This window comes from Aedes aegypti, chromosome 3, assembly GCF_002204515.2.
Source record: "Aedes aegypti strain LVP_AGWG chromosome 3, AaegL5.0 Primary Assembly, whole genome shotgun sequence".
Classification (NCBI taxonomy): Eukaryota; Metazoa; Arthropoda; class Insecta; order Diptera; family Culicidae; genus Aedes; species Aedes aegypti.
The window spans coordinates 188,432,376-188,451,623 of record NC_035109.1 but is presented as its reverse complement, the minus strand read 5'-3'; the positions used below and the strand labels follow the sequence as shown (position 1 = coordinate 188,451,623).

At 35.8% G+C, this 19,248-nt stretch overlaps 1 protein-coding gene across 6 annotated transcripts in view; it reads left to right on the top strand.

Moving 5' to 3' along the window:
* The window catches only part of LOC5577100, a 152,158-nt gene that overhangs the window by 101,249 nt on the left and 31,661 nt on the right, over positions 1-19,248 (top strand). For all 6 annotated transcript variants that reach the window (XM_001663139.2, XM_021850004.1, XM_021850008.1 and 3 more), the window contains 3 exons: positions 5,576-5,926; positions 6,001-6,200; positions 7,469-7,682. In XM_001663139.2, the coding sequence (XP_001663189.2) occupies positions 5,576-5,926; positions 6,001-6,200; positions 7,469-7,682 (765 nt within the window). The remainder of the gene's footprint in view (positions 1-5,575; positions 5,927-6,000; positions 6,201-7,468; positions 7,683-19,248) is intronic.

Here is a 19,248-nt window from a genome sequence, read left to right as displayed (position 1 = left end):
TGACAATTATTACCAGCTACAAACTAGAACACAATCTATGGCAAAAAAAAATACAATTCCATTGTTCACTAATAAATCAGTGAAAAATTACTTTAAAATTGATCCGGAATGTTTGTCGGGGAGCGTGGAAGTCGTATTTTTTTTTTAATTTGATATGCAGGCAAATGTTTAGAAAAGGCTTTTCGTAGTTTTTGTAATAAAACAAATTTTGAATGCACTCAACAATTTTATTTTCTGACCAAACATGTTCACCAGACTTCTTTAATAAAATTTATAGCGACGAAAAAAGATGCCATCGCATTAAATTTTGATTTATTGGCAAATAGTATGAAAATATGGGATTTTCGTCATTTTCAAAATTGAAACTAACTTAATTTAATCAAACATCATATTTCTGCACAAATTTATTCGATTGGCTTCAGCAGTCATTTTTCAGTCCGGAAATCTATCAGTAATTTCTTTGAAATTCGCTTCATAGGCAAACAGTATTAAAAAAAAATAAATTTTTCGTAGGTTTTTAATTAAAAGATTTTTTGAGCGCATCGATTTTTTTAAACTTGAAAAATAGTTTTAAAAATTATAGAATTCGGGGCACCAGGGCTCCATCATTCCCAACTAATCAATGTGCAACATAGTAGGCCTATTCTTGCAAATCTTTACCGAAAAAAGTAAAGATTCTTGTAGAACTGATCCTGTGATATATGCGAATGTAGTTTCAAAATTTTACGTTTAGTTTTACCTTTGTTCACAATAAACCCTCCCCGATAAGAAACACCCTCCTTTAAATTTGTACCGTTTGTCTCAAATTCCGAACAGACTCATATTCCCAACACTCGGTTTATGTATGGCGAATCGGTTGAAATGTTTCGCTGAAATATGTCATCCAATCACCAGGAAAAGGCAGTCAATTGAAATTCACTTTTTACGTCTTTCAATCTATTTTATAGCTCGGAAGTAGTGATGATTCTCTAGTTCAAGGTCCATAAATCTAGCTCAGATAAATTTATTTGCGAAATTATACATTTGAACACGATTTATTCGTGCTGTTCGGAATTTGAATCAAGGTGTTCGGAAAATGAGACAGTTTGGACACAGTGTTCGGCATTTTTTTTTTTTGTATGGTATTCAGTTGGAGCTGCCTGACAGCTTAACTTGTCAAGGCTGAACCCTCGGTCTGGCTTTTGCCAAGTTTCCCCTCTACCAGGACCAATACTCAGACGGACTAGGCAATGGCGCCCACATGAACACTGTTTTTTATTAGTATTGTGACGTGGTAGTTTTTGAAAAATACCCATATTCCCTTGCTTCTGAGAAAAGGAAGCATTGTGAAAATCAGCAGCTCCATCAGAATTTGTTTGAAATAGTAGTGTAGTAGTGTCATTATTAATACTGTCTAGTCGAAATGGTTTTGAATAATTTGTCATTCAAGTGCTATTCTGATTACTCCTGTCTTTTACGTAAGCTTGGAGTCTTAAATGTCAATTGTTGTCAAGTCGTAACAAAATTAGGCTGTTTAGTAGTAGTTCTAGTTAATTTAATTATTTGTTGTCAAAAGTATTCAGTGGTCATTACGTTCATATATCCTTAAAAAAAAAGTCGCTTTCCTTATCTATTCAACAATTTTTCGAAACTAGCAAGTGTACCCTAATGATCGATCTCAGCGTCTTAATTTCCATAGTCATTTTTATAGTGAATATTGAAGAGTAAAGTTACCTTGGGCTTCTATTACAGTCTCCTACAAGATTCACTTTTCGGTGGCAAATGCAATGCTTCACAACGCCTACTTTCTACTTGTAAATTTTGCGAAAATGAAGCTGGAATTAGATTATTTATACCGCTGTTACAAATGAGGTATTTCTTATTATGGCAATGTAAAAACCATATTAAAATAAGATTGTCGCCACTTATTTCTACTCAGTGAATCTACTAGTCATTTTCCTAAGAGTTCCTAAGTATTCCCTACGTCGTATATGATAACGATGTGTCTAGCTAGCTAATAGTAAGAGTGGCTACGGATCATTCTGGTTAGCAAAAGGCAAACGGAACATCACCAATAGTATTAATGTCCACTTCGAATAGATTAATCATTTGAAATGGGCATAAATTCTATCAATGCCGCAGAATGTCCGTCGGATCACATCCGAGATGTTATTGCGTCTATGCCATATAAATTATGACGCGGCTTTAAGCAAAAAATGCCAAAATGTGATACCACCACTACAGGTTACGCCTTTGGTTTCCATCATATGGGCTAATGGATTATGCCCTCCCATCGCGGCATTGTCGCTTAACCAAGGGGAGGGAACAATGTTAAATTGTTGTTTAAGTCTGAACCAAATTAGACTGTTATATTGGATACTTCTCTCATTTAGCTGGAGGTTGCTGCAATCCTTCGTTGGTCCGTTGGTTCCGACGCTCGTTCCCGTATCCATGTTTCCTCGGCCATTACGCTGTTGCTCGTGGTAGTGGCGGGTTAAATATGAAAACAAGGATAGAGAGAGAAATGTTAGTGATTGTAACATGCTTTATTGCAGTATTGGCCTACACTGAAGTCATACAAAATTCGTTCTTTGGATTCCCACGACAACAATCCCTGAAACTGATTATGAACCACATAAATTTATCCGAAAGAGCAAAAATCTTAATGTTCCAATGTAGGACAATCCAGCTTTATTGCATGTGAGAAGTTCTTGGTGATATTCTCACAACGGCCATTCAGAATGGTTCGACGAATGTAGATAAAAGACCATTATGATGAAATTAACGCGACGACATGTTAGTAAGCTCAAAAAGATTATTGTATTTGCAACTGATAATTTAAATAGTTAAGCTAAGGGTCAGTTATTGTATATAATTTTATAGATAAGGAGAAGTATAGCACGAACGCAAAGTAATGACCTTCCACTCCATCTTCAAGTGCTCCCCACAAGCCCAACACTTCATTCTGGCACTTTAGAACGTCCATGTTGTAACTTGTTCACACAAGAAATCTGCCTCTGTTCTGCCGAGTTGGCAGAACGCGCCTGTACCCCATTCTGAACCAAAGGACAGGATTCAACTAATACCATGGTACCTTAACTACAAATACAAAAGCTACTTCTATGTTATTTCCACTACTACGCTCACGATAATTATGTTATGATCGTTAGAATAAAAACGGTAGAGGTTACTACTACATAACAGAAATACTACCCAAAGAACGCTAATGTCGCCAGTGTTGGTGTGGATGCAAGGTAGTGCAAAAATGTTTAGAGAATTAAATAAGTTATAAATTACAGCATTCTGTTCAAAAATATTATATTATTTTATAAAAGACAGTAAAAAATGAAACATTTCAGTAACAACAGCGCCATTAGTTTTCTAATTATTATACATATATCAGTAATACTTCTCTAATTCCGCTACAACCTTACTAGATAACGCAATATTGTAGAATGCCGTAAATCAGCACATTTTGGAATATTTCTTAAACATTGGAAATTATTGTTAATGATGTTTTTAATTGCAATTATGAATATACAAAAAAAAAAACAAATAGCGGTATGGGCATCGGATTTAGGCGATGCGCTGAATTAGGGCAACCCACAGTATTGGTCTTATACCAAGGTAAGTATTACTACGTTGTTAGTAAACCTAATATAAAAGTCTATTTTCATTTTCATCTATGTGTGAGACGCAGAGACCACCCGCACCCACTCTTGCGCCTCGTGGACTATTGAAAACGACTTGTGTATATTGAACTAATACTACTACAGCCAACTCTCCCCCACTCGATATTCCGCATCTCGATATCGAGTTAGAGAACCATAGTAAAAGTTGGTCCTCATGGCTAACTCGATGGTCCCTAGAATCGCATTTGCACAGGATTTGTGTTCTGTAACTCGATACCTCCCTAACTCGATGGTCCCTTCAATATCGAGTAAGGGAGAGACGACTGTATTAGAAATAGTGCTACTGATGAAGGTGATCGTTGGTTTACCAGTCTTGTTAGTGATTTCAGTGTTAGTAGAGACTGGTAGTAGGCCCTGCCGGTCCCTCCAGCATTACGCGTAGTTATCTGGTGTTAGATCATGCGACAGTAACTAAACTCATGCTGAAGGTGTGATAAATCAAGTGTAAAATTTATTTAAGCATTGAAACACATGTCATTATATAACTTAAACTACTAGATTAACTTACATTTTATAAGTTATAATTACGATTAATTTTCGCGATCAATAAACATTAGAGTAATTTCACAATATCAACAATATGTAATGCCAACTTGATTAATCACCGTCAATGCCATCACCCAAGGGCAGGGGAGACAGTTTGGACACAGTGTTCGGCATTTGAATCAATATGTTGTTCCATACTTTTACGTTAAAACATCTCTAAACAAGTTTAATTGAACATTTTTATCGGCGTAACCATCAGCTAACTGTTAGACTTTGAGTTGAAATTAAAATTTTCACAAATATCTGCTAATTTATGCTTATCAGTGGCATTTTAAGTCACGGTTGGCCTTAAGTGTTCGGAATATGAGTCAAAACGGTATTTAAAAAGCAAACAGCAATATTTTTTCATTAAAAGTAAATTAAATTTTCAGTCAAAAAAAATCGAAAATCGAATGAAATTCCGTAAAACCTTTACGATTTGATTTTGGCGTCAATTTGACAACATCGCACAGACACAGAATCCTCTCAAATGACCTCCAAACATACCCCACGCACAGAAAGTAAAATCCATGTTAATTTCAGCGTAAAATCGTGCACATAAAGGGAATGCCAGATTTGTCGCAAATTTACATGACACATCGTCATGTAAATTTATGCCAATTGTCGCGTAATCGGTTAGAGTCCATGCCAGATTACATCTAGCATTACCTTTATGTGCACGATTTTACGCTGAAATTTACATGGTTTTTTCTTTCTGTGCGGGACATCCGTAAAAATCCGGAACCGACTATCCGACTTGGGTTCCCAGTACAGGGTGGTGAATTGGGAAAACGATATTCTGGCAAAATCAGCACAATCGAGAATTGTAACTACTGCATACTATTTCCAATTAACATCAGTTGCTAAATAACAATTTATTTCGATAAAATAAGCTTTAGAGTGGTTTTTTAACCTCTTATTCCAGCAAAATATTTGCTAGGCTGGTGGGTTGTGTGACAATCAACATTTTGGCTGGAAAATGTGTTGTAGCTGAATATGTCTTGGTACGATTTGAGGCAAAAATGTTATCTCTGAAATCTGGATGCGTTTGGCACGTTCCACATACCAAGGCCATTTGCAAATTTTCGAAGGATATACTCTTGACAATTTCGTCAACTGGGGAGCAAATGTTCTTTCATTTTGCTCAGAGTCACGTACTCGATTGAAACTAATATCAGAAGGAAAAGTTGCATCCTATATTGAAAATTCAGAACGGCACCGACAAGTCAATTTTGTGCACAAAAATCAGTTTGTTCAAGATGAAGCCTGCACGAAAAACCATTCTCTCAACTATCCTTCACCATCAGACACATGTACAATTTTGAAATCGGATGATACGTGACGACTGAACATGATGTTTCCTCTTTATGTGATTTCAGATATGAGAGAACAAACCATGTTAACCGAACATCCTACAACAACAGAATACGTACCATATTCTAAACAAATCACTTCCAGTAGCAAATTGTCGACACCGTCGTCGTCGTCCTCCGAGAAGATATTGCTAAATGTGACAACGACAGACACGGTGACAATCCCGGAACAGCACCAGGAAAAGTCCTCTACACCTCAACAGCAACACGAGGCAGCGGCACTATTGCAGTCCACACCTACGACGGGTTTACCGAGTACTACTGCAGAACTATCGAAAGCCACTGGTGCTGTGGTGCCAACATCGATGGATCAATACAAAACCAACTATAGCATAAAGTTCACAACTTTTCGACCATGTAAGATTGATGGCTGCCAAAGCGAATGCTTCTGAACGTCCTGCAGCAACTAATTTGGTGATTTATCATTACAGTACTAGTACCTACTTTACCAGATATTCGACATAGGATTATTCATTCGATGCCTTATCAGTCCAAGCATCATCACGAGCGACATTGGGGTCCATTTTTCGAAGAGCCACTCAACGTGACCTCCGGAGCACTGCAAGTGGGCTACCATTTGTCAACGGAAGCAATCCTCAACTGTAGGGTAGGAATGCTTAAGGATAAAACGGTAAGCCAGAGTTATCAGAGATCTTATTCCAATTTCCCTCCGTACATGATTTGATTTATACCGCTGCGAGACGTGCTCGCTGTGTTCAATGGTAATAGTAATGGCATGATTTGAAGTGCGTTTCATAATTTTTCGAAAGTTTAGAGAAAATGGAAGTTTTATGAGTATTTCAAATTGTCCCATAATGAAAAGTAACCGCATATCTTTCCCACTACAAATCTTCGCACCGTGTAACACAAAAATTAAATTGGTTTTGATCATCTTTATATTTTTTTTCTCGGAAACATATCGTAGTGAAAAGCAATTGTGAAAGTTTCATTAAGATTTTAACATGTTACAATCCTCTGGAATTGTTTTAATATTCGTACGGAAAACGAGTTTGAAAACTTCACAGCTCATTTTCTCATTGCCTACTTTTTACAGATGGGACTGACTTGCGATTCACGGTAGAAAACTATACCCTCAAGATCCAGTAATGAAAACAATTTTTCCGCTTACCTCTAAAATCAAGTTCCTACTATTTTTGAATACTGTACTCTTAAGTTACCTGAAGCGGATTGAATGATAGGGTCAGGTGTGAAATCAGGTTTTTCTGCAACTTATCCGGATAAAATAGTTTTATACATAGATTCTGGCCATTTTGAATTATAATCAATACTCTTGAATACAAATAGCTGGTGTTCAGACAGACCGGACTAGATGATATTTTGACATTCTAAAGATACGTTAAAGACTCCGTCGATTCTGATTTTCCTATGCTATTTTGATACAGATGCATCATCAGATAGATGAGATCGATTATTGCAGCAAATAATGCAAAAAATAGATATTTCGAATGACTGATGTACGTTTTTCTGAAACTATGAAAAAGCACTTGGTTCAGTCTGTCTGAACACCGACCAAATAGTAAAAGTGGATGATACACTAGAACATTTTATCTTTCATACAAGATTTTCAAAGAAGATCGTAAATAGACCGAGTATAAGTGAGGTCCCGGGTGCCCAGGGATTTGGGCCTCAAGTGTGTCCAAAAGAAAATTGGCATTTTATGGCAGGTGGATATGCAAATCATGAAAGGGTATCCATTAATCTATTCTACTTGTAATATGTAAATGATATTAACAAAATGAAACGCACTTTAGTCAAGCCGCAGAGTGTCCCCATTTATCTTGCCTTTCGATTGACCAACAAATCTGCTCCAGATGTAAATTCTTATTTTTGTCTTTTCTCTCTATATTCCAACCCTTTTTCCTCGTGCTTGAACCACAGGTGATGTGGATCCGAAGGACGACCGATAAGGTATCGCTCCTGACGGTAGGCAACAATACGTACAGTGGCGATCCAAGGATAAGAGTCAAGTTTCAATATCCGAATAATTGGCGCCTACATATCAACCCAATCAAGAATGACGACGGTGGCTTGTACATGTGTCAAGTGTCTACACATCCGCCCAGAGTTTTCGCCACCAATCTCACAGTTCTAGGTATGTATTCCAAACTATATTGAGGCGCCAACGCGACCAAAAAGGCGTTCCAACACAATTGGCAGCTCCAACAATAGAATCATGTTAACACGATTGCTCCATTTTCATCGACTGTCGTTCATTTGCGTTCGAATGAAAAATTGTGTCTTGCTGCTCAACCTTTCCTTTCAAACGTTTTCTCCGCACTGCTTGAATTCATGAAACGTTGATAAATGATGGAGAAGGCTGAAATCTGAATTAATCTACTGACATGAGAGTTGAGAAATGTATGGGATAAAGAACTCGAGAATTACAGTGAAGGGCAAAACTTTGAGACCACATATACATCTTTACATTCATTGTTTTTTTTTGTAATTTTAGCATATTTCGTCCATAACATTATTTTACGAATAACGCAAACGCGAAACCTAGACAAACCGAAAAGAATTTAAGATAAAAAACAGGTTTGTGTTACTCGCATCCACTGTAATGGAATAACTGACACTGAAGAGGAGCACAAATAAAACAAATGAGCGGAATTATAACGTAACAATACTCAAATCTACTTTTTAGATTATATTTATCAAGATTCTGTTTAGAAGGTTCAAACTGCAATTTTGCATTTTTATGTTTTAACATTGATTTCCACATAAATCAAAAGAATTTTCCCCTTTGATTACATAAATGATCCCAATTGAATTTAAGTTCTACAAAATATAGGCTGCCAAGGATAAATCACGAAATCTTTGAAACCTCATGAAAAAGTGAGCATAGAATAAAATGTTGGTAAACGTTCCAAAAATGCTTAATATCTCATCAATTTTTTTTTGGGAAATGGTCCCGTGAACTTAGCATTGAATCACCCTGGAAATTTAAGCATCACTTCAATACAGGAAGATTCATGATGGTATATCTCGAGAAGCTGATGATCTAATAATCTCAATTTTGCTGCTACGTGGCGCCAGTGAGCATATTGAATTTAGTATTGCCGTTCGCTTTTGAGATGCAAATCTTGACCAAACGTCCTTCAAATGCGGAAACACAAAACAATCAAATGGCACCTAGCAACGATTGTATAAATCAAGGCCGACCTAGCAAGAAAAATCTATCTTTGACATCGCATTTCTTGGGAAAAATCTTACCGCATTTGGTGTTCCCGCATTTGATATTTGCATTTCAAACGCACACAGCAATATTTTAAACATGTTCTATCTTGTGATCCACATGAGAAAGAAAATTCGAGTCTTCGACAAAGTTGAGCATGAGCATGAGCATGATTGACCGCCCGCATATGCTGCTCCGTTATTGCAAGAACAGCTGTACTTACACAGGGAAGCAAAAGACGTTACTCAGGATCCGTTACATCTTTAATGTGTAGGTACTGGTACTCCCATTATTATAACTGACAATAACGGTGCCGGCTGTGTCCGAATGCAGGTCAATTTGGAGATGGGAGAGAAATTTTAAGGGGCCCAGATAGCCGTAGCGGTGAACGCGCAGCTATTCAGCATGACCATGCTGAGGGTCGTGGGTTCGAATCCCGCTGGTCGAGGATCTTTTCGTAAAGGAAGTTTTTTCGATTCCCAGGGCATAGAGTATCTTCGTACCTGCCACACGATATACACATGCAAAAATGGTCAATCGGCATAGAAAGCTCTCAGTTAATAACTGTGGAAGTGCTCAGAAGAACACTAATCTGAGAAGCAGGCTTTGTCCCAGTTGGGACGTAATGCCAGAGAGAAGAAGAAGAGAAATTTTAACGTGTATCTTTCTTTATAGAAGCCGAGGAGTCCTCTTCACTTTCAGTTTTCGGCAAAGTTGTTCAAAAAGTCAAGGACATTCGGAAGATAGACAGCTTGGATCATAATTTTGCCGCTAGGTGGCACTAATGAACATGGTTTTATTTTAATTTAGACTTTACATGCTTTTAAACAATAATCGAATTACAGTGAGGTTCCGTTTTTTGCATGCTCCGTTTTTGGCACATCTCCAATTTTGGCAACAAAATGGATCCGTTTTTGGCAACAATTTTGAATATCACTATATATGTAATTTTTTATAAGTATTATCCTTCAGATATTCTCAAATTCCATTGACTACTAACGGCCCACGTATGTGCTTATTTACTTCGGAATGGTTATTGGTCATGCATTTGCAACTTTTCATGGGTTTATTATTCTCCAGTATCTCAACCAGAGACCAATATCTATTTCTGGCATTCAAACTGTGTAACCAGCCCTCTTCAGTCTGCCAGTAGGTTATATATTTAATAATAACAACTTTTCTTCAGATTTGGAAACTGTTCGTTCTAACATAGTACAAGCACTGACACAAGAGCAGCAAAAAGTGTATGACTGACACAGAGTTTCAATCGATTTTGACACACCTTTTGAGCTCACAGTTTTTATTTTTATCGAATTACATACAAACACACCACAAAAATAGAAACAAATAAAACAAAAAGTCGTGAATTTCATAAAATAAATTGCGTTAGTGATTTTGCAGTTCACAAGCGCAATTTTTTGTGCTGAAGATGATCCAACATTATATACAAATGTTGTAATCAAATATACAGATCCCATAAAATTATGAAAATGTTCATATCAAGGGGCGAGACAGCCTACTGATCTTGAGCTAGATCATGAGTTGCTTTGGAGCAACTCTGATCAAATCAACTCGGTCGTCGTTATGTGCACATAGCAACCGTAAATGGTGGGTTGTTTGTTTCGAAGTGAAAAGTTTTCGTATCATCTCGTATGCAGCCCATAATCTTCATTAGTTATCTTTTGTTGAATGAAAAGTGAACATTTGGCAAGAATTCTTTTGCAGGGTCGTGACTACTTTGCCACTGATTCACTATAATCATTCTCCTTTCAACGTTGCGTTAATACAAAAGTACTCACAGATAAGTACAAGCGATGAATTAGTTGCTTCAATGGAAAATATATGAGGTGCTAGACTTTTACTCGTACTCGTTGTCCAGGGGAAGCATTTAATCTATCATTTGATTCAAACAAATAATACGTTTTATTTACCACTTAAATGTTTTGCAGCTAGTTATTTATATGAATTATTATTAATTTAATTTTCTTCTATATAATCTTTATGGCTGTCTATCAATAACGTACATAAGCTTTTTGGGTTAGTTTCCGACTCTTCCTCCCACCTTTGTAAGATTGTATGTATTAAAATTACAATAAAGGTTTTTCAAACCATTCTCCCCCCATAATCCCTCACATGTATGTTCTCCACATTTTACAAGACACGGAAACAAATGAAGTTAGGCAGGAACATCACTTGGCACTAATTAATTCGTAAATCCAAGTGCTGCCCCTTTCCGTAGCGATAATCCAATCCTACACCTTCCGATATTGGTTGGAAACATGTAAAATCGCAGTAAATCAAACAGTATGAAAAGTGAATTTTATGATTTCTGATCAAATGTGAGTAACTCAGAGCTTGCTCGATGCGCATAGCCTGCTCAGAGCAAAGCTGTCCTCCCCTTGGTTCATATCTATCTGGGTCTATGAGTTTTCTAACAATACCCTGGAAAACCCTCAGGGGAGTCATGGATTTTAGGGGGCATCTATGAAATTTCAACGGATTCTGGAGGATGTCTGGAGACGTCTATCGAACACTGTAATGGTTTTGTAGTTGGTTATTGAGAATGCGAAAGCTGGTGATTTCTTCTTCCTCTTCTTGGCATTAACGTTCCCACTGGGACAGAGCCTGCTTCTCAGAATATTGTTCTTATGAGCACTTCCACAGTTATTAACTGAGAGCTTTCTTTGCCAAAGTTGCCATTTTTCGCATTTGTATATCGTGTGACAGGTACGATGATACTCTATGCCCAGGAAAGTCAAGAAAATTTCCATTACGAAAAGATCCTGGATCGACCGGGAATCGAACCCTGACACTTTCAGCATGGCTCTGCTTTGTAGCCGCAGACTCTAACCACTCGGCTAAGGAAGGTGATTACTAACTCTTAAAATTTCAACGGCATCCTGTGAATTCCTAGTGTTATATTGTAGTTTTCTTGTGGTATTTTGAGTATTTCTGGCAAAATTTTGAGGATTTTGGTTATTTGCAGTGGTAGTAGGAATAGTAAACGTTTGGACATGTTTATCGGAGACTTGAAAATTTTCAGCACAATCGCAGTCGAATCTTAAGATGTCAAATCCTATCAGAATCCTAGGCGAGATCCTGAGGATTATAAGTGGAATCCTGTGGATTCCTAGCAATATGCTTCAGATTCCTTTAAATTTCCGTAGGTTTATAACGTATATTGAGCTCAACTTGTTTACTTTTTCTACGAAATAACGAGCAGCACGTTGTAGTTGTTTTTGTTTGCTCTTTTGAATGCAGTTAATTGTTTGTTACGAGATGATTTACTTAGTCAGAAAAATAAATCATAGGAGCCATTCCTAACTTACCTTTTTTAACTTTACACTAAGGCCTAAAACATGAACTGATTTTTAGCGTAAATTAAATCACAAAACTCATACAGTTGTGCAATATCCCGTTTATTTTTATTGTTACAAAAACGTATAGAATACAGTAATACATTTCATCGTTTTTTATATGAATAAAGGTCACTTATATGATTATTTGTTTCACATGGCCCACAAATGTAACCAGTGTACATTAAACATTAAACCATTTAAGCGATTAAAAGTATGTAGAACGTATGTCACAATTAACAATAGGCGATGGATTCATAACATTGCTTCGAAGTGGATAGTTTCGAAATCAGGATGCAATATGGTTTCATAAGGATGCTGTAATAATATTCTCATGATGTTTTTAAAACCAATAATTAAAAAATAAAATTAAAACAAGAGTTCCGATTTTAGCACGATTCTGTTTTTGGCAACTGAAAATTTCGACTTTGTTGCTTAAAACGGAACTCCACTATATAGGGGAACTTACGTATTGTCGGCAGTCTAAGCCGATGCCGCGCTTCTTTTGTAATATTCTCGGATATCAGCAGATAAATTTCGTGTTTGTATGTTTTCATTTATCCGTTACTCAATCCTCTATCGAATCACACCGACAGACTTGTGCTTTTGGAAAAGTTTTTACAACGCTGCGAACATCGCTTGTCAATGTGACTATAACCTCATTCTGTTCAGCAACTTTCCCATAAGAACTGCTGGTGAATCTTTTCGGCAGCTCCAAATCAATCGCATTTTGCGGCGTGTTCATTTGAATTGTTGACAGCTCTGGCTTTATTGTTTGCTCAGTCCCAGAAATCTCGTCAGTGGGAAGCGGACAGAACAAATAATCATCTGAATGTTTTCATTAAAGTGTTTTGATAGAATAACACTGTAAATTTGGCGCTTGAAATTTGGTTGCCGATAATAGTCGAATGGTGCCGCAGCCGTAAGTCTCCCTATATAGCAAAATCATGACAAAACTTTTTATTCCCAGCACTATTCCACATGTTTGTTGCAGTGTTGCAACTTTATACACTGAAACAAGCGTTACAGTAATGAGAACCATGAACGTGTTTTTAAATTTACTATTCAAACCACGATTGAGCTATCATGAACGCTTTTTATTTGCGTTTTGTTCCCTCTCAATCCAACCGCGTCGATTGCCGAGCGGCTAGCGTTCGCGCTTGGCAATCGCCAGATCCTCTGTTCGATTCTGGTCTGCTGCAAGTTTTTAACTATGATATAGTAATTTTTACTATACAAATGGTGCCATGGTAAAATTGAATGCACAAAATATTCTAAATAAATGCGAATTCAGTCTGCACAAATCAAGTGGCGTTGTGTATTTAATTTAACCCTCTGATATAGTATTTTCAACCACAACGCTGTTCTCAGTGTACCTAGCTGATTACATACAAATATATTTTGACATTGAATTGATTATAATTCATTTTTATGTTTTCTTAGTTAAACAATATGTTTAATAATTGAAGGGCTCAAACACAATGGGGTAAAAGTGACATGGTTTATGGACAAAAGGTAGAAAAACAAAAGGCCGAAAAGACAAAAGTTAGAAAGACAAAAGGTTGGAAGGGCATAAGTTCTCAAATGATTTGCTCAGAGGAAAATTTTTCCTCCTTTGAAAAAATATATTCGACCTTTTGTCCCACCTTTTTTGTTTTCGATCTTTGGTCTTTCGATTGTTTGTCATTTCGTTATAGATTCTAGTGACATTTTGGTCGTTTGTGAGCTAAGTTAACTGAAAAAATCTGCTCTTTCCTAGCTTCCTGACGGTTGTTTTGGGAAAAATAAAATAATAGGTACAAGTTTAGCTTGTTTTGTTTCGAATGCGATACAATTTTATTTCATTAAATTGCAGAAAAACTTGTTTTCCTTTATACTCCTTTACTCCTTGAATTCAGCATAAAATGTGAAACTACTTATTCATCGAAAAAAGACCAAAGTTTTGAAATTGAAAATAAGCATCATTGGTAACATTGTAGAAGAGCAAATAAAACGATTTCCTTTAAAAAAAAAATGAAGATAACTGTGGAAGTTCATTGAGAAGCATGCTACATGCTACTGCGGACGTAGTAGAAGAAGACAAATAAAGTCAAGCGTTTTTGTCAAATTATCAATCGCGTTTCAGGGTGGTCCCATGGGCCAAGGCTTTTTACATATTTTGACATGGAAAAAAAAATCTGATTCATGATTTACAAGTTATGAATTTCTTTAATAGTTTTGGTCATTATATCAGGACTACAAATCATGGACCATAGAGTCAAAATCATGCAATGGTTTAGTGGGTTGGGGGTGTAGTCCTGTTTACTGCTTGTACGTAGTAAATGGTCCCCAACCCCACACTCCCGGACCTCGGTCCGGAGTCTGTTGAGCAGACTATCTCCCCATTGCTTAGAAGGAAAAAAAACAGTCAAAATCATGACTCTTCATTAGACTGGCCCTTAAACAAAAAAGTTGTAAAACTTAACGGGGCACCCCCTAGATATGATCCTTAGGGTAAGAAAAACGCTCTCTCAAAATTTCAACTCAATTGGTTGCTCCACCAGCTGGCGCAATCGATATGAAGTTTGTATGGGATATTCGTCTCAAATATATTAAAAATTGATCCTATATCACTGTTTCGTTCCGTATACTAATTGTTCGCGTTCAAATAAGCCCAGAATGACAAATACACTAGTTGATACCCTAATGAACATAATTGCAGAAGGTTGTATCTGGATTTAATCTCATTTTCATTACTTTTTCAGTTGTTGAAAGTTAGGCTTAGATCAGCACTCCCGTACAGTCACTTATATGCATGCGACATGTCCTCAGCTCGCCCAGCGTCATAGGTGGCTATGATGCGCTTAGTGGTTACCTTCAAGCTATGTTGAAGAAATACAAGCAGTATTGCATGATATACTTCAGATGATTAAAACACCAACTTTATTAATTTTGATCATGGTACAATCTTCTACAATATTCTTCGCTATTATATCAAGTAGTGTTTTTGATATTCTGGGTCCAATTGAACGCGATCATCAATTTTCCTGAACCAAACAGTAGATGATGTGCTGTTGCTAATATGTTTGAGCTAAAAATCCCATATTAACTTCAATTCAAATGCGCCAGCTCATGGAACGACCAAATGAGCTGAATTTTTCAGAAAGGCTTCCTCTAACCCCAAGAAATAATCCTGGGGGGTGCCCCGTGGAATCATACAACTTTATTTTTCTCCCATACTGAGCTGGGCCAATCTACTCTTCATAAGCGTAACATACAGAGAAGTAACATTCTCAAATAACCACTAGCCTGCTAATTCGCCTATTTGGGCTTTAAGGGCTGTCATAGCATTTTCGGGACGGACCATATTTGACTGATTATTTCAAAATTTACCTTATAAACTCATCATCTCGTAGAAAAAAACTTTCTTTATTTTGGCTATTCTATCAACCCATGAACTTTTTAGGGTCAAATTCAGACCAGCACAATTGTGCTGGTCCGTCCCCAAAGCGGTCAATGTTCGAAAAAATAAATATTTTTTTTATTTTTTTTAGAAAATTGTTCCAGTCATGCCTTTTTAAAAAAATTCGGCCCGTATTTTTTATTTCGTCATTAGGGTGCTCTTTCGGGGAATAGGAATTCAGAAATATTTTTATTGTACCGTAAAATGGGGTGTTAAGGACTAGTGGGGTTTTAAGGGATTGAACTTCTCAATCAAGTTTGACAAATCACAGAAACGTCGAAAGTTGATATATCAGTCATCTGAAATGCTTCATTTGTTCGGAGGATTGTTAGCTGCATTAATGTCTATTGAAATAAAGTATTGTGGAATCTAGATGTTGAAAACGTTTCAAAATATTTTTGTTCGAGTTTAATAGGCTAAATAAATTTAACTACAAAACTTTAAAACAATATAAAGAAAAATATGTGAGTAACTTAAAATATAAGTATATTTAATTGAGATCATAACGCAGACAAAATGTCTTGAAAATTCTATCTAGATTTAGACTTTTAATAATTTCTATGGAAAAAGTCTCTTTTTGAAAACAAGTGGGATGTTAAGGGATTATCTTTTCTACTTTTTCCAAGTTACTAAACTCATTCAATTTATTCCGTATTATATTTCAATAAACTTTTGGCATGTTCTGTGAAGTAAAACTGCATTGTAAAAGTTAAGGTACTACGGGGCAAGTGAGAATCCGGGGTAAGTGGGGCGTTTCGTCATAGCTCAACTAGGAAAAGTATTTCATGGTGGTATTCTTCTAGATAGTTGAAGATACAATGACAAGGAATGTATTAAGTACTAAACATATTGTTATTTTTATTTCCATGTGGTTAATGTAACAGTTGTCAGTTCAGGGCCATTTTCAACTTGCATGCCAAATTGTGACACGTTTCACGTCTTGCATTGACTCGCAAAAAATAAATGTGTTTTAAATCGAATTTCCAATAATTTTTAGTATTATTACAAGCTGCTAACGATAAACCAGTACTTTGTTTTCATTTCATATGAAATTTTCGATGGTCTATCTTACCCCAAAATATATTTGAACCTGGGGTAAGTGGGACCTATCAAAACAAAAACCAGAATCAAAACTTTTCGTACACGTTTCATACATCTTGCTAGAGAGTAGCACTGAAACATTCAAACAAATGATTTTTATCAAGAAAGATCAACCTCAAATTACGTTATTGCATAAGAGGGAGAAGAAAAGTGTAATTATTCTTTATTTTTTAATTAATGTTTTATTTTTGAAATACGGCTTCAAAATTGAACAAACACACAGCTGAAATTTGAAATGCATCATGAGAACGATAACTTTTCTATGATATTTGAGCTTTATTTGTTATTTCTACCAAATTAAGTAGTGATGAAAAACAATTCCATCCCATAAGGTGGTTTTCTGCCATGCATATAAATAAAAACAAAATATATTTATAATTTCGTCAATTATTGATTGTTTATGCGCTACACTTTAGGTTTTAACAAATTATAAATGATGTATTTTGAACATGTTTAATTCCTCTTTACGCTTTTATTGAGGAATTTTCAATTAATATTAAATGTGAGGGGACATACTATTAAATAAAGGGTTTCTTCCTAAAACGTAACGTATTTTATGGTTGATCCCTTATGTTCATCAAATATGTACTTAAAATTGAAAATCTATGACTTATCAATCCTATTATTGTAATGGTTGACTTACTGATGTGGATTGACGCATGAAACTGGATGTGTCCCATTTGCCCCGCTTAGCGAGGTAACTGCGTCCATTGGCTCATTCTAAAACTTTCTTCCAAGGTTTTCACAATTTGGAAATTATTCGATTAGTTTCATGCCCACACCATTTGCTGCTAAAACGTAATTGTGTTGTTGGATTTGAAAAATATTGTCAATTGAAAATTTTATTGAACAATTTGTTTGAACTATCGTTTTTTTCGTTCCCACTTGCCCCGCCGTACCTTAACAAGTATATTTGGTTTCTTACTGAATATCACCAAAAATGTCTAATCTCGAAAAATCGGTTAAACTGGTAGGAAATTCTTGACAACAACGTATTCAAGTAAATTTGGGATTTTTCTTGATACTACAAACAACTTTCCCTAAATCGATATTGAAGTGATCATCAAATTAGGGAGGTACCGCGTTACAGAACACAACACCATTGTAACTGCGATCCAAGGGACCATCGAGTTAGCCATGACTATGGTTTTCTACCTCGATAACGAGATACGGAATATCGAGTAGGGGAGAGTTGACTGAAATTTTAAAACTTGTTCGATCACACTGGTAAAGTGTTTGGAAAGTTGGAAATGGTTTTGAAGCCATTTGATAATCCTATGAAGTGGTAAACAATAGTAATATTTTGTCATTTCTAAGCTCTTTTTGTGAAAATTCGTGGCCTCGTCGGGCACTAAACGCATTGCGTTGTAGAGTGTGCGTACTGGAACACTATTTTTCAGTATTTGTTCGACCATGCTACTGGATGTTACATGCAACTACGTTATTTAGTGTAGTGTTTTATATATAGGTCAAATTGGCCATTCCTCCTATTAAAACTAAAAGCTTGTTGAAATTATCCTTATATGATAGGTTATTCACGAAGTTGCTCTGCAAAGCTTATAGGATTCGTAAACTGCAAAAAATGTATAGGTTATGATCCTGTTTAAAATAAGTATAAAAATCATTTCAAGACAATTTTACGATATAGTTCCCCAAAAGGATAAATAACGATGAAAACTTTAGCAGGTAAAATAAAACAATTTGCGTTTGCAGGAGTTCCAAGTTCAATAACATTAATATATTATCTGATTAAGGTTGAACATAACCTATGAAATTGAATGAAAGCGTCAAAGTTATTGACCAAAAGGATTGTGTTTTGTTGTTGGCAAAATATGGTTTTATTTACGAAACTCAAATTCCTTAACACCCCATTTTGCATTTCCGTCAAAAATCACTCATTTTCATGATTATTTCAGAGATCTGTCATAGGATCCTCATAACTGTATTTGGCATTTGATATACACGACGAGAGAATGGTAGGGCTGTCCTTTGTTCAATTGTTGACATACTGAAAGTTGCTGGAAATCAGAGTTGAAATTTTTTTTCATCCCTTAACACCCCATTTTACGGTACATTAAAATTAAAAAAATAATGTTCTTTATTTTATATGATTTTTTTTACAAATGGATCGAAAACAATGTACGAGAGATGAAAATACTTACTATTCTCTCTAAGATTCAAAGCATTACGTGATAATGACGTTTATCGCTATAATTCAAGAACTAGTCTACTTCATATAAAAATGGGTAAACATACATGTTTGAATATCTTGAAAACTAATTGTCTCAACCAAACCATCTTGGTATTGCTTTGTCTGTTTATATCCTCAAAAATTATATGGGATTTTTTCTCAAAAATAATTTACGGAATAAATATTAAAATTGAAAAAATAATAATAAACCTTCGAAATGTTTAGTGGAATATCTATACCTACATAAATGAAAACCAAATTTAGTACTAAACCATTTAATTCCACTAGAGTTTGTATCCTTTAACAGATACGCGTAATTTGACCTCCATTATAAGGCCGTTATCAAAGTCATGTACTAGACTCGAAAATTAAATTATTTTTTAAGAAACCCCT